The sequence below is a fragment of the Astyanax mexicanus genome, chromosome 1 (genome assembly GCF_023375975.1).
Source record: "Astyanax mexicanus isolate ESR-SI-001 chromosome 1, AstMex3_surface, whole genome shotgun sequence".
In the NCBI taxonomy this organism is placed as follows: Eukaryota; Metazoa; Chordata; class Actinopteri; order Characiformes; family Acestrorhamphidae; genus Astyanax; species Astyanax mexicanus.
In genome coordinates, this window is record NC_064408.1 from 35,586,676 (window position 1) to 35,603,765 (window position 17,090).

The 17,090-nt window shown below is 37.4% G+C and overlaps 1 protein-coding gene across 3 annotated transcripts in view; it reads right to left on the reverse strand.

Moving 5' to 3' along the window:
- The window catches only part of arhgef9a (Cdc42 guanine nucleotide exchange factor (GEF) 9a), a 62,854-nt gene that overhangs the window by 9,710 nt on the left and 36,054 nt on the right, over positions 1 to 17,090 (reverse strand). For all 3 annotated transcript variants that reach the window (XM_022685000.2, XM_022684995.2, XM_022685004.2), the window contains one exon: positions 422 to 637. In XM_022685000.2, the coding sequence (XP_022540721.1) occupies positions 422 to 637 (216 nt within the window). The remainder of the gene's footprint in view (positions 1 to 421; positions 638 to 17,090) is intronic.

The following is a 17,090-nucleotide window of genomic DNA, read 5'->3' on the forward strand; positions in this document are numbered from 1 at the left end:
TGAACATAAATGCTATTAGAACTTTATACTGAATATTAATGCTAGTTTTTACAACAGTATAGTGCACAGTTATAGCCAAAAGTAAACCCAAAGAATAACAACTTTACAGGAGAAGTACATAATCTCAATAATGTAATAAAGTAAATGACACTAAATGTTCAATGTATGATATTCCATAATTTATGCTCCTTCTTATTTATTATTTTTATTGTTTTTTGTAAATAAAGGGCTTTGCAGGACTGTTCCTCTTCTAACATCAACAGTTAACATTATGAAATATTGATGTTGAATAATGTGTATTTGTCTATGTTTCTTAAATAAAAAAAAAATATTAAAAAAAAAAAAAATATATATATATATATATATATATATATATATATATATATATATGTGTGTGTGTGAGTGTGTGGGTGTGTGTTACCTCACAGATGTCCTTCAGGTGTTTGATGTAGTGTCTTTCTGTGCTCATTATTTCATTAATGACGTTGGCTCTCATCTGGTCTCTGTTTTGTGCAGGCTGACCCAGGCAGAGGCAGTCTGTGCTGGGGTTGGGACTGGCCTCAGCATGACCGTTCTGCACCTCACTGCTTCCCTCTGCTGGCTCCACCGCTGCACTCTCCTCCTGATTCGCCCACAGCTGCAACACAAACACACATAACAAAGCCATTAAATTGCTACAAAATGTTCAGCAGTTTACACTCCAATCATCCAATAGGGAAACACCTAAAGCACAATTAAACACAACAACAAACATAGCGTAAAAGCACCATCTAGTGGATGGAGTGGTACTGCACTTTACCACTATAACAGCTCTGGTCTGGTCAGGTCAGTCTTTAATTAAAAAAAGGGGTAAGGGGAAGGGATAGGAATCCGTGTATCATTCGTTCATTTGATATTCAATTGAGAATCAAAATCGGAAAATTAAAAAACCAATTCGTTTTTTCGTTTTTCGTTTTTGAATATAATACCAAAAAACGAATAACGGCTTGTATTTTGTATTTTTATTTGGTTATCCAAACAAAAATTGGAAATTTAAAAAACGGACCAGGAGCCGAATTTGATTTTGATTTTGAACTTGACCCATTTGTGTGCCCCGGAAGTTACTGATTTGTTTATTCTTGGTGTTTATTCTTGGTGACACTGGGACCGTGTACCTTTTCAAATGAAAACAGTGAGGGAAGAAGTTTACTACACCATGTATAGACTAACCAGCTAGCTAGCTAGGTTAGTTAGCCAGCTAGTCACGTATATAAAAAAGTATGTAGGCGGCAATTCACAGAATAACATTAACTAAATATGACATTTAGCTACGGAACGTTAGACAAACACCTGAAAGATCCTGCCGATTTTTTCTGTTGTCATATCGTCTTCTTTCACTGCAACGCGTTTAGTTCCTCTGAACAAGATAAAACTCTCCATCCTCAACTCCATTCAAAGCCTACAGCAATACAGACTGTGTAGATAACACTGCAGTGAACTCCCGCGCAACAGAAACCCACCAAGAATAAACAAATCAGTAACTTCCGGGGCACACAAATGGGTCAAGTTCAAAATCAAAATCAAATTCGGCTCCTGGTCCGTTTTTTAAAGTTCCAATTTTTGTTTGGATAACCAAATAAAAATACAAAATACAAGCCGTTATTCGTTTTTTGGTATTATATTCAAAAACGAAAAACGAAAAAACGAATTGGTTTTTTAATTTTCCGATTTTGATTCTCAATTGAATATCAAATGAACGAATGATACACGGATTGATAGGGCTTGTTGGCCCTTCAAACAGTATAAGAATCACTGGTAAGATGGTGGAAGAAGCTTCCAAAGAAACCCACAAATATAAGCATTTCCTTGTAAAAAAGTGACATTTAGCATTATATATTACCATAGTTTAATGTGTAGTTTTAATGTTTTATGGCTGAATTCTTTATAACAAAGCATAAAAAAGATTGCTATTATTTTGTCTCAGTAGCTAGCTAGCTAACTTCCGTTCCACCTTAAATGGTGCAAAAGATGGCAGAGGCTGCAGCATTTAAGGTGGAATGGATAGATAAAATAAAATAAAAGTTAATAAAAGCTAATTTCAGCTCCCCATCACATAGGAATTCATTTCTGCACCATCTTCCTCCTTTCTGAAGACATACAATAGGCTAAGGTTAACTAGTTAACCAGCAGCTAGCTTACTGAACTTTAGCGCTACTGATGACGTATCGGGCGCTTGAAGAATTGTCCCAATTCTTAGGGTGAAGCATTTCACCCCTTCCCTTATAACTCTGTTCGAAGGAGAGGGGTTACACTCGAAAACAAGGGGTAGGGGTAAGTAGTAGGGCCGAGGGGTGAAATGGGCCTAAATTAAACAGCAAACCGACTTGTTTATACACTCTATTACAATATTTTACAGACTCTAAGACTCTTTCGTTCATTTACAGTAAGCTTGGATTTCCAATATTTTCAACAGCGCAATTAGCAGCAGTGCTAGCCGTAGTTAGCAGCGCTTAGCGCTAGTAAATGCCTACACTGAGGAACCCTGAGTGTTCTAGTAAGCTAGTGATGTCCCATATAGCTTGTTTTAACATGGTAAACACGCAGACTACAGTCCGATATGCTCACCTCCGAATGTCGAAAGAGCTAGTGTTGCAGTTAGCGGCTAAAGCTAATGCTACTCCAGCCCAGGTGCTTTAGAACTAAACTGAAACTCCTGTATAACACTGTACTTCAGTGGAGTGGCTTAACTTTTGGAAAAATTAAAGAATTTTAAGTGTGCCTTATAGCGTGAAAATACGGTATATACTGTGTCCAAATGTTTCTGGACACCCCTTCTTAGTGATGCCTTTAGCTACTTTAAGTTGTTCCCATTGCTAATACAAACGTACAAATGCACACATAGCTTGTCTAGTCCCTGTAGAAGCATACAGATACTAGAACAAAGACCCTTTGGTTCATCTGGTTGGCACAGAGCATAATGCCATGTGTGGGCTAGGGGGTTTAGAGGGGTTTGTCACTGAATGCAATCAAATCCCTAAAGTAATCCCCCAAAATCTAGCAATAGGCCCTGTTCTGCACAGAAGGGACTCCACCGATTTCTGAAACAATAATAAATAAGCATGTGTGCCACAACTTTTGCCATTATTACAGAGATTGTAATTTAATACTCTATGGCATAGACCTTTCTAAACCTTATTTTTTATGCATATATGTAGGGTGACCAGATTTGGGTTTCTGAAAAGGAGGACACCTTTTTTTTTTTGGGGGGGGGGGGGGGGGGGGGGGTCAGTTTTATTGAATTCATGTCTAATATGTATTTTCTGAATTTCTCTGATATAACAGCTCAATTCTAATTCTTCAGGTTAAAGGTGCTTCCTCCTTTAAACAGCTATAACATGTATTTGTATTTGAGGCAGTCAAACAAAATCCCGGACGATTTTGAAATTCCCCCCGGACATTTTTTTAGGTCTCAAAAGTAGGACATGTCCGGGAAAAAGAGGACGCCTGGTCACCCTACATATATGTATTTATCTTTATTATAATATTTCATATCTAAGTCCAATACAATGAGTCGTACAAGTGTGTCATAAATAAAATATGTATATGTGCAAGAATTAGTAAAGACGTATATCTGGCTGTTAATATTCTTACTATATTCCTACATTCTTGTTGTAAACTTACTAAAACAGTTTTTTTTTTTTTTTTTTTTTGCTTTTAGTGCAGTTCGGCCACTTTTGTTACATTAATCATGATAAAGCTCATGTTTCCTCACTTTAAAACCTGACTCAAATTCTGATTTAATATGTCATAAAAGGTTAACACTGTTCTATGCTGACAGCTCAATGCTGACAGCCATTAGCTATGTCGAATGCTTTCTTTTTATTGGCCATATTGGCTCACTTTTGCATAAAACCATGCGTGCTTCAAGTGAATTATATTTAAAAAAATATAGAAGAGATAGCAGTCGTCACATTTGACACATCACATTATGCAGTCAAAAAAACAGCCTCTAAACCCATACATCACCTATTGCCTCTCCCAAACTACCCCTGCCTTTTTCAAATTTGAGCTGAGGGTGGAGTCAGCAAAAATCTGGGGGTTTAATTCCCTTTTAATAATCAACAGTGTATCAGTTTATATGTTTGTAGCAAACCATGGTACAAACATCAAAGTTCAGTGCATATAGTCACACAAATAAAACACAGTAGATAAGAAGCGTCCAGACAACAGACGAAGATTGGTGAACAAAATGCGGAAACTAAAGTTTTACAAGTGCAATCATCACCTTACGACATATAAAAATAACAAAAACTAACAGATCAAATTGAGTAAGAAGCTACAACGTAAAGGATGAGGAGATACATATCCACAAGAATTAGAACACAGAGCAGCAAGACTGCCAACAGTTCAGCTGTAAATTGGCAAGAACCTGGCAAATTACATTTATTCAATCAGAATAGTGATATAAGATATAAGACAGACTACAACACAATGGTGGTCTAGTGTTCAAGTTTTAACCACAAAAACTGACCTAGACTCAACACAACTAGGCCAAGTTTGTGAGATATTTTGATAGTTTTATGTACCTTCATTTAAAAAAAAATCGGTTTTTACTTAGTTTTTATAGAAGACTGTGATTTTCAGAAGATCAGGGTATTCAGTTATACCTTTATATGAGATTTTAACTAAATAGAAAAACATTGTTTTAATCAAAAAGTTGCTTCAACTGTAGTTTTTTTATAAAGACTTTAACAACAATAGAAAATTGTTAATCTAAAGAGTTTTTAACTAAACATGCAATCAATTTAATTGATATTTTGTTCTGGTTCAATTTTACAAGGTTTTTCTTGAACATTTTTCATAATACTTAAGATAAACAGAATAAAAAAAAAACAACTGAATATCTTTATTACCATTTGCATGGATTATTATCTGGGATTTAGACTTTTACTATAACATTTGAAATCTAACCCTCTTTTACAGTGGTAGGTGACAAGTCACTCACGTCTTCCCAATGTCTGTTGTATCTTGTGGGTGTGTGAGAGCGACTAACCCACCACAGACTCCAAAAACATTCAAAGCTTTCTTCCACGCTTTATTTGTCTTAAAATTTTCCCTGCATATGTGGGCAGCCAGTAATGAACTTATTTTTGCCACTATAGAGGGCTCTCAGTTGCCCCCCCCCCTTCCTTCCTTCTTGAGCTGCCAGGGACACATCATATAACACTCTTTTCAATCAGTCAATTGTTTAAAATATTGCTTCATTGCGTCATAATTCTTTTGCTCTGTCGACGTGACACCTGCTGCTTGTTACTGCACTGCAGCTACAAATAGAATACTCCCATAGGAAATGCTGCCTGCTAGGGTAAAAGAGAGTGGAGCAACTCTTACCCTACCACTACTCTCAGTGGTGGAGCTCCAGCTCAGTCTCACCGATCGTGGCTCTCTTATCCCAAAACAACAAAATCTGCATTTAAATTTGGAATGTGCTGATATTAAGTGAGTAAACATGCACACGGTTATGTCTGTACACTTGTGGAGACATAGAGACCAAACTGACTGAACTGACTGTTTTTATTGAACTGAGGATCTTGAGAAGTTTTGCTGTTAATCTATAGAATAATCTATAGTAGATATTGAATAATTCTTAGCGGTTAGAGAATAATCTATAGTAGATACTGAACAATTCATAGCAGTTACAGAATGATCTTTAGTAGATGCTTAATAATTCATAGTTTATATTGAATCATTCACAGCACATAAAGGAAAATTCATAAAATAAAGGAGACATTCATAGCTAATTCTCAATACTTCATACAACCTAATCATTAATTAACTATTATACATAATAATTAATCTTAATGTGCAATTTAAAATACATAGATTGAATAGAAAAAAGTGACTTAATTATAGGCTTTTTACCAGACCTGTAAATGCCTGGATATAAAAGTAGATTTCAGACCATAACTATCTGTTTTATAAACTATAATGTTTAATGCAGGGATGTTCACAGCAAATCCCAAAACATGTCCTTAAGAATGTGGAGAAAAAAAGCAGGGAGTGCTGACAAACTGCACAGACCAAAAAATAACACGAGAAGATGAGTCAAAGCAAACAAGTAAAAAAACACACACACAACAGAAGTCTTTGGCTCCTCCACTACGCTCTGAAATTCCCACCGGCGCAATTCTGCTCCCTTTCAAAATGAAAAATTCCAGCAATAAACAACACAGAATGAAAGGTGATAAATAAACAGCAGATTTAAATGCCAATAGTCGCATTGTATCTCACCCAGTCAGCACTATTTTATTCTGGCTGGCAGGATAAAGATAGAAAAATAGACATATAAATCTTCTTTTTGTGTTTGTGTATGTGCTGGTCAGCTTTTTACTGCTCTGTTTATTTATTTGTTTTTTTATGATTACTTTTTAATCCTATTAATAATTCACAGTAGGCGCTGTATTACAAACTCACCAGTTTACACTTCCACAGGCCACAGGACAATTATATACATAGCAGTTTACAGTAGATACTGAATAATTTATAGCAGTGACAAAATAATATATAGTAGATACTAAACAATTTATAGCATTTATAGAATAATCTGTAGTAGATAATGAATAAGTCATAGTAGTTCCTGAATAATCTATAGTAGATAATGAATAATGTATAGCAGTTACAGAATAATCTATAGAGGATACCGGATAATTCACAGCAGTTACAGAATAATCTATAGTATATACTGAATAATTAATATCAGTAATAGAATAATCTATAGTAGACACTGAATAAACTGAAATATGGATATACAGTTTGTTTCTACACAGATGGTAATGGTGGTACCAGCAGTGGATGGTACATGGTAATGAAGGTAATGATGGTGACCAGCGGTATCTGGTTGGAATTGTCTTTGTGAACAGAAAGGGAATCTAACAGAAATCACACCCACATTCAATGCAGGAGACCCCGCACACATATCCCACAGGTCAGTAGATCTGTCTAAATACATTTATTAAACTATTTTTTACTGTCAATATCTGCTGTAAACATGACATAAGAACACTGAGATGCAGTGGAAGATTATTGTACCGTAAAGAAAAAATATGGTTCTTCAACTATAAAACACATATTATTTGGTCTCTCTGTCTCTCTCTCTCTGTCTTTCTCTCTTTCTCTCTCTTAAACTCTCACACACACTCTTTCTCTCTTTCTCTGTGTCTCTCTCACTCTCCCACTTTCTCTCTCTCACTCTGTCTCTCTCTGTGTGTCTCTCTCTCTCTCTAGGAACATTTCTTCGCTCCTAATCTCATTACACACTCGGATTATAATCTCTCACTGTCTTTTTTAAGCCTGTCGTGTTACCGTAGCAATAGCGACGAAGAACGAAGAGGAAGCAGTCCCTTCTCATCCTCATCAAATCCAAATCCAGGAGACACAGTGTGTGTGTGTGTGTGTGTGTGTGATCCACTCTTTACTTCTTTGACCTTTTTTTCCCTCACCCTTCTCTCCTCCTCACTATATCTGCATCTCTCTCTCTCCATCTAGCCCCACTCCCCCCTCTCTCTCTCTGCAGTGAGCGATCCCCCTGTTTTTTGCTGTTCTTCTCTTTCGTTCACTAATGCAAAGTGACATTTCATTGGGAGCTGGATGACTCACCTCGTGAGATCAGACACACACACGTACACACACTCGGCCCGCTGACGTCAGACACTCAAACACACCTCACACTAACAGAAACTAACAGGAAAACTGAAATGAAAACCAAACTTCAGTACATAGCTCACACACATACACACACACACAGACACACAAGCACATTTCTGTTTGATGTCTGAATCTCATTTCTGCACTAGATTCAGAAATGATTAGTTGGTATGTGTTCATACTGTCATCTTCATCACAGTCTGTTTAAAAAAATCTTCTTTCTGTTCCCCCCCCTCTCTCTTTCTCTCTCTCTCTCTCTCTCTCTCTCTCTCTATCAATCTAATTATTATAGTCACACCGTCCTAAAGTTTGGACAGCTTATTGAAGCTCTCTTGAAGGAGAATTTTGGTGTAAAATTTACTTTTGGTGTAGTAAATCATAATAAAGAGCTTTTTCCATTAACCAATATCCAGGCTCTTAGTAGCTCCACACCTCATTGGTGCAATCCAGAAAGCCCTGACATTTAAAACGAGGCATTAATATCTTTAAAAATGCACAATACGTTTATTAAAAAGCACTGTTTACAACCAGTAACGTAACCTAATCTCTGGGCGCCACCATCTTAAGTTAAAGGTAAAAGATGGCGGTGCCCCGAGGTTAGGTTGCGCTACAGGTTATAAACAGTGATTCTTGGGCATTTCTGAAGTTTATAATGTTTGGACAAACTGTAAATTAATTGCTGGATCTCAGAAAGTTGCGGAAGAATGGAGGTGGGCTATTTAACAAATTTGAGTAAAAAATCTACACCAAGTTTTACTACACCAAAAGTCAATTTTACACCAGAGTTCTCCTTTAAGTTAACTTTTGCCTGGGTCTGAGGCCTTTGTGTTACGGTTATAGCTTGTTCACAATCATTGTCTGGGAAAAGTCAGGTGATACAAATGTTAAAGCTTTATAAACACCCAAACTTAAACTATCCAATCTTATTCCAGCAATCAGCAGCCATGTGCTCCTCTAAGAAACTGACTGGTAAACAAGAAGAAACAAGAAGGTGATTAAAATGTTATGCCTGACCAGTGCAATATAAATACAGAGGTTTTAATGTTGTATCTAACCTGTGTTTGATCTGAGTATGAATTAGGTAGGCTGTGTAATGCTTTATTTTCACACACAGGAATGGATTCCCACAGTGGCTTACCTAATATTTAAGGACAAATAAATTTGAATAATTTCCCTCAAAATAATAATAGTAATAATAATAATAATAATAACTAGAAAAGGCAAAGTTCGTGAACGAACTTTAAGTTGGCTTGGAAAAGTACGCTAATAACGTTGAAAAGTTAAAATGATTGCTAAGTGGTTGCTAGGTAGTTGTGATCATTACTAAAGTGGTTGCTAAGCGTTTGCTAGGCAGTTGCTAACGTTTTCCAGGTGGTTGCTTAGGTGTTGCTAAGCAGTTGCTAGGCAGTTGCTAACGTATTCCACACGGTTGCTAAGCAGTTGCTAACGTTTTCCAAGTGGTGGCTAAAGTATAGCTAACTGGTTGCTAGGCAGTTGCTATCATTTCTAAAGTGGTTGCTAAGCAGTTGCTAGGCAGTTGCTAACATATTCCACATGGTTGCTAAGTGGTTGCTAGGCAGTTGCTAACATTTTCCAGGTGGCTGATAAGATGTTGTTAAGTGGTTGCTAGGCAGTTGCTATAATTTCTAAAGTGGTTGCTAGGCAGTTGCTATAATTTCTAAAGTGGTTGCTAGGCAGTTGCTAACGTTTTCCTAGTGGTTGCTAAGGTGTTGCTAAGTGGTTGCTAGGCAGTTGCTATCATTACTAAAGTGGTTGCTAAGTGGTTGCTAGGCAGTTGCTAACGTTTTCGTAGTGGTTGCTAAGGTGTTGCTAAGTGGTTGCTAGGCAGTTGCTATCGGTTCTAAAGTGGTTGCTAAGCAGTTGCTAGGCAGTTGCTACCATATTCCACATGGTTGCTAAGTGGTTGCTAGGCAGTTGCTAACATTTTCCAGGTGGTTGCTAAGATGTTGTTAAGTGGTTGCTAGGCAGTTGCTATAATTTCTAAAGTGGTTGCTAGGCAGTTTCTAACGTTTCCCTAGTGGTTGCTAAGGTGTTGCTAAGTGGTTGCTAGGCAGTTGCTATCATTACTAAAGTGGTTGCTAAGTGGTTGCAAGGCAGTTACTAACGTTTTCCTAGTGGTTGCTAAGGTGTTGCTAAGTGGTTGCTAGGCAGTTGCTAACGTTTTCCTAGTGGTTGCTAAGGTGTTGCGAAGTGGTTGCTAGGCAGTTGCTATCATTTCTAAAGTGGTTGCTAAGTGGTTGCTAGGCAGTTGCTAACGTTTTCCAAGTGGTTGCTAAGGTGTAGCTAACTGGTTGCTAGGCAGTTGCTATAATTTCTAAAGTGGTTGCTAGGCAGTTGCTAACGTTTTCCTAGTGGTTGCTAAGGTGTTGCTAAGTGGTTGCTAGGCAGTTGCTATCATTACTAAAGTGGTTGCTAAGTGGTTGCTAGGCAGTTGCTAACGTTTTCCTAGTGGTTGCTAAGGTGTTGCTAAGTGGTTGCTAGGCAGTTGCTATCGGTTCTAAAGTGGTTGCTAAGCAGTTGCTAGGCAGTTGCTAACATATTCCACATGGTTGCTAAGTGGTTGCTAGGCAGTTGCTATAATTTCTAAAGTGGTTGCTAGGCAGTTTCTAATGTTTCCCTAGTGGTTGCTAAGGTGTTGCTAAGTGGTTGATAGGCAGTTGCTATCATTACTAATGTGGTTGCTAAGCAGTTGCTAACGTTTTCCTAGTGGTTGCTAAGGTGTTGCTAAGTGGTTGCTAGGCAGTTGCTATCATTACTAAAGTGGTTGCTAAGTGGTTGCAAGGCAGTTACTAACGTTTTCCTAGTGGTTGCTAAGGTGTTGCTAAGTGGTTGCTAGGCAGTTGCTAACGTTTTCCTAGTGGTTGCTAAGGTGTTGCTAAGTGGTTGCTAGGCAGTTGCTATCATTTCTAAAGTGGTTGCTAAGTGGTTGCTAGGCAGTTGCTAACGTTTTCCAAGTGGTTGCTAAGGTGTAGCTAACTGGTTGCTAGGCAGTTGCTATCATTTCTAAAGTGGTTGCTAAGTGGTTGCTAGGCAGTTGCTAACGTTTTCCAAGTGGTTGCTAAGGTGTAGCTAACTGGTTGCTAGGCAGTTGCTATCATTTTTAAAGTAGTTGCTAGGCAGTTGCCAACACATTCCACATAGTTGCTAAGTGGTTGCTAGACAGTTTGCTATCATTTCTAAAGTGGTTGCTAAGCGGTTGCTAGGCAGTTGCTAACCTTTTCCAGGTGGTTGCTAAGGTGTAGCTAACTGGTTGCTAGGCAGTTGCTAACGTATTCCACATGGTTGCTAAGTAGTTGCCAAGTGGTTGCTAGGCAGTTGCTAACGTTTTCCAGGTGGTTGCTAAGGTGTTGCTAACTGGTTGCTAGGCAGTTGCCATCATTTCTAAAGTGGTTGCTAAATGGTTGCTAGGCAGTTGCTAACATTTTCCAGGTGGTTGCTAAGGTGTAGCTAACTGGTTGCTAGGCAGCTGCTATTATTTTTAAAGTAGTTGCTAGGCAGTTGCTAACGTATTCCACATGGTTGCTAAGTGGTTGCTAGACAGTTGCTATCATTTCTAAAGTGGTTGCTAAGTGGTTGCTAGGCAGTTGCTAACGTTTTCCGGGTGGTTGCTAAGGCAGTTGCTAAGGCAGCAGCTAACTGGTTGCTAGGCAGTTGCTATCAATTTAAAGTAGTTGCTAGGCAGTTGCCAACATATTCCAAATGGTTGCTAAGTGGTTGCTAGACAGTTGCTGTCATTTCTAAAGTGGTTGCTAAGCAGTTGCTAGGCAGTTGCTAACGTTTTCCAGGTGGTTGCTAACTGGTTGCTAGGCAGTTGCTAATTTATTCCACATGGTTGCTACGTGGTTGCTAGGCAGTTTCTAATATTTTCCAGGTGGTTGCTAAGGTGTTGCAAGGCAGTTGCCATCATTTATAAAGTGGTTGCTAAGTGGTTGCTAGGCAGTTGCTAAAGTTTTCCAGGTGGTTGCTAAGGTGGTTGCTAAGCAGTTAATAGGTGGTTGCAAAGCCCTGACTGGGGTGCCGGGGTGTCCAAACTTTTGAGAATTAGCTGCTCCATACAGCAGCTCCTCCATACACTCACAGTACTGGAGGAGCAGGGGAGAGAAGGGGTTCCGTGCGCAGAGCTGCTCGTGTGTGAGATGGAACTCTGGTCCCCCCATTCATTTCTATGGGGCAACTTCGTACGACATTTGTACGAAATCCGTACGACATATCGTTTCGTAAAGCATATTTTCGGAAAGAACTCACTAAGTTCTATAGACCATCCGAATTTCGTCTTCGTATCTCAAAAATTGTGACGCTCACAGCCATTCAAAATTCTTCTAGTTCATTGTCTATGGAAAAAAGGGCGTACGTTTACGAAGTTTTTACGAAAATCGTACGATGTATCGCTCCAAAAAGCACAAGCACACCCCGCGGCTATAAGTTCTACCATTGTGTGAAGTTTCGTGGTTCTAGCTCGAAAGCTCTAGGAGGAGTAGTTGTTTATAAAACGTGGCGAGAATAATAATAATAATAATAATAATAATAAAAAAAATAAGAAGATTACGAAGAACAATAAGTTGGCTTTTCCAAGCCAACTTAATAATAATTTCACAAACACAACAATAATAAACATTATTTGTTTGACATTTATAAAACAACGTTTAGAAAATTTACAATAAAGAATAAAGGAAAAAATATCAGGTAATATATGTTATTAAAAGCAATTAAGATATTAAATAAAGTGCTTTGTCAGCTATATAAGTAAAATAAGAAACCAGACAGAAACCATAGAGCAGAGATTCAGATGTTTGAGTGAAAGTAAACTGGGATAGGCGATAGCAACAATCCATTTTTTTGTGTCCGGGGTGCTACACTTTTACACTTCCGAGATTCACTTTTTGCAACCCATCATCTACATAACCTACAAAATATAGAGAATTTTTGTTATTTGTGAATGAAATATCTAAACTCACATCTAAATTCACATCTGAATCCATGTCTAAATTAAAATGCATCTAGGAAAAAAAAAACCTACATGTGTATCCAAGATTAGAATAAATATAAATATATATATAATATTGGGTAGACATAATATGCCTTTGAGAAAGAGAGTAAAGTTAGTAAAGAAAAGTGTAAAGATTCCTTTTGTATCAAGCAGAAAGGAAAGTTTTAACATTTAATTCAATTTGCCTTAAATGACATGTCGTCTTGCAGCGTAACTTTTGCATATGTCCACACTGCGATGATGATGCTGAAAAGAGTAGTATAGTACTAAAATTGCCCACAAATGAGAAAATAGGAAAAGGAAATAGCGAAGGTTAGCAATGTTTGAAAATGTCAGTTAACAGCAATGGTGGAGAATTGTGTGTGTGTGTGTGTGTGTGTGTGTGTGGAGAGTTTTAGCCTGGGGGATACAGGGCCAACTGGTGTGACATAACACCCCTCTCTCGTTTACGAGCACTTATTTTCCTTTCACATCGTCTCCCTCTATCTCTCACTGCTTCTCTATTAAACCAACCAGTGTGACATAACCATCATACTACTGCTTCACTCTCTCTCTCTGTCTCTCTCTCAATCACACTCTATCAATCTCTCTCTCCCTCTCTCTCTATCACATTCTATCAATCTCTCTCTCCCTCTCTCTCTATCACATTCTATCAATCTCTCTTTTCCTTTTTTCTCTGTCCATCACATATCTCTCCCACTTACTCACTATATTCCGCTCTACCTCTTCTTATATATTTGTGGATTTTAAACACCACAGTTTCACTACTGGACTGAGAATAGTGCACCAATCAGAAATGTCCTGCCGACAATGTCCTGTGGGTAGCAACTTGTGCAGAGATGTCATAAAAGGAAGTACAAATACTTTGTTATTTAAATAAGTACAAATGTTCGTTATCTAGCGTTTACTGAAGTATTTATTTTTCAGACGACTTTTTACTTCTACTCCTCACATTCTCACGAAAATATCTGAACTTTCTAATCCTTACATTTTAAAAACAGCCATGTCACTCCTATTTCATTTCAGATTGTTTTCATTCTGGCCCCTTGTCGTTAAAAAAATCCCTATTCAGATAAATTTCTCCATCCACATGTGAGTGAATCTGACTGTGGTTGGATCAGAGGTATTACCGTATAACATTCCAACATCCTATTGGTTTATATGCGATCCATCACACCTGCACACGTCACGCCCACAGTCCAGCAAGAACATAGAAGACGTATGTAGTCAAGTATGAAGATGATTCCTGCAGAGACTCATTTTATATTTACATTGTACTAAAATACATTAATTTTCAGTGGGTATATATGCAGCTGAAACAGGCAGCCTAGTGCATCCCAAATTTATCAACATTCATTTTTTAATAAAACATTATAGTTATTATGGCTTGTAGAAAAATGTGTTTTGGAGAGGGTGGGTACTGCACTATAGGCTCCTGTGGTGAGGCCCAAGCTTTTGTTTTTAATGGCATTTCATACTTTAAGTAGTTTTGACAGCAGTACATTTACACTTTTACTTGAGCAAGAAGCATAAGTTGATACTTCAGCTTTTACAGAAGTATTTTTAGAATTTAGAATTTATCTATTACCAGTACTTCTACCTCAGTAATGAATGTCAATAGTTTTTACACTACTATACACTACTATGCTCTGGTCTTTTCAGCACTGATGAAGGGCTAGACAATGGCTAACACAAACTGTGCAGCAACACATGACCTTCTGTCTCTGACTTTACGTATACAAGACAGTGCAGCTATTGTAGGTATCAGTGTCTAATAGAGTGGATGACAGTGAGTGGATACAGTGTTTAAAAACTCCAGCAGCACTGCTGTGCCTGATCCACTCCTGCCAACCAGCACAACACAAACTAACACCTCATACACCACCATCATGCCAGCGTCACTGCAGTACTGAGAATGATCCACCACCCAAATAATACATGCCCTTTGGTCCTGACCAGTTATGAACAAGGTAAAAGGGGAATGAAAGGATGCAGATAAATAGAAATGTCAGTCTGTAATTAAAGAAGAACATTACGATTAGTCGATATAAAAGACAAAGTCGATTTTTTTGTCGACTAATGGTTAATGTGTAGCACTACACAAAGTACTGTGGACAGTAACACATGGGAGATGGGTAATGGGCTCAATCACACAGTTTACAATCAACTCGGCCTGCGCCTAAACACAACAGATTACACATTAAATAGCAGCACTTTCCACATTTAAATAGCATGTATATGTTCTGGCCATTGCTACCGCATTTAAATCTCATGTTTAGCTGTTCTTATCATTTTGAACTGATAGAAAAATCTTGAAACAGGAGTCGTACCCACAGAAAGCATATAGAGGGAATGGCAGAAATAGTCGCTGACTAATCAACTAATCAGAGAACTTATTGGCAGATTGGTTGACTACCAAAATAATCATTAGTTGCAGCCCTATTCTCAATATTATGTGTGTATAGACATACAGACAAACAGACCGACAGCCAGACAGACAGAGGAGTAGAGCTGGATATAGACTGATAGCAAGAGGCCAGTGAATATAAAATATGAATGAAATTCAGACCATGTTCTTTACACAGAAAAGAGATTTACGCCATCACTCCACACCCATCTATCCATCCGCACACCAACCACTCACACTTACACACCTTGTCATGTCACTACTTTTGCGTGTGTGAGTGCGTGTGCCAGACTTCAGACTACTGTCCACTCCATTAAAGGAGGTAAATATAGATATTTTTGTGGGAAGAAAGTGAAACGGAATAGGGGAATGCACTTAGGCAGGGGTAGGAGTGTGTTTGTGTGTCTATGTGTGTGTGCATGGGTGTGTGTGTGTGTGTGTGTGTGTGTGACCTCAGTAGCCTTCTGTCCACAGCTGAGACCAAGTTACATAAAAGTACCATTAAAAAAGCTCTTCTTCACAAAACACTTTATCTTTTTCTTCTCTGTTCCTGAGCTTTTCTTACTTCCTTGCTCGGTTTTCTCTCTCTCTGTAACACACACTCCTCTTTTTCATCTCACTGAAAGGGTTTGCATTCATGTTTCATTATCTGTGACCAAAAATAAAGCCTGTGCCACGGCCGGGCGATTTGCCTTAGAGGGATTGAGTATCACAATATAAGGCACAGTTAAACTATTTTGAACAATTTGTCTTGTTGCATTTTGTTAAATAAAAAAATATATTTATGTTAAGATTATTATATAAACAGCTTTCACATCTCTGCTACCTTGCTACCCTGGGAGTCTTAGTAACAGTAACAGTATGTGAAACTACCTCTACCATGTGTGGAAGCTATATTTTAGTCTCACTCACTGCATTACAAATAATGCAGGAGTTAATTCTGAGGCTTTAACGCAAAACTCATCATAAGTCGTCAAACACTCTTTCAGGTTAGCATGTGCTACCCCTTTACTTAAAGTGCTCTTCACTATGCTCCTTAATGGATAATCTTTCAGAGATTTCAATGTGTAGAGCAAGTAATAATTAATTAAACATAATCACATTACAGATAACAGATACAGTATGTTACATTGAAAGGTTCATCATGATCACAAAACTTTTTTCCAAAAAAAATATTAAGTAAAAATAATAAGAATGTTTAATTCCAAGTAAAATTTCTTCACAATCACATATAAATCCTATATTTAAAGACAGAGCCAAAAATATGACCAAAAATCCTCACATAAGAAACATAAGAAAGCTCATTCCTATACATTCATATACCATCAAACCTACCATTTATAAAACTGAGTACACACTAAACAGATACATAGTACTAAATCACACACACACACACACACACAGATTTTCAGATTTGTACAGATCTAAAACAAATCCAGACATACAGAACCAACAAATATATGGAGTTTTGGAATTCACATAAACAACATAAATGCAATATTTGAATTTACAGAAGAATACAACTCCGGATCAACAATTTAATAAACAAAAATAAAGGGTTCTTGAAGTTAAAGTTCTAAAATAAATCTGAAATTCTACAATTTAGGCAGAAAGAAAAAATGCTATTTTAGAACTAACAGTCAACAAATTTATGTAATTGTTCTTGAATTGAACGGTTCACAGTTCTACCATAAATCTAGCGATTTAGAATTTATGGTTCTATAACAAATATGGAGGTATAGATAATACATCTAGAAGTCTATAATATACAGTTCCATAATAAATATGAAGGTCTGGAAATTATAGTTCTAAGTTCTAAATTGTAAAATGCACAGTTTAATAAAATCTGACAAAAAAAAAAAATCTGGAGGTCTTAAAATCTTAAACGTTTTTAAAAACATGTGAGTTCTTTAATAAACTTGGCAGTCTAGAATGTAGTTCCTCAATAAATCTGAAGGTCTAGAATTTACGGTTTTATAATAAATCTTTAAT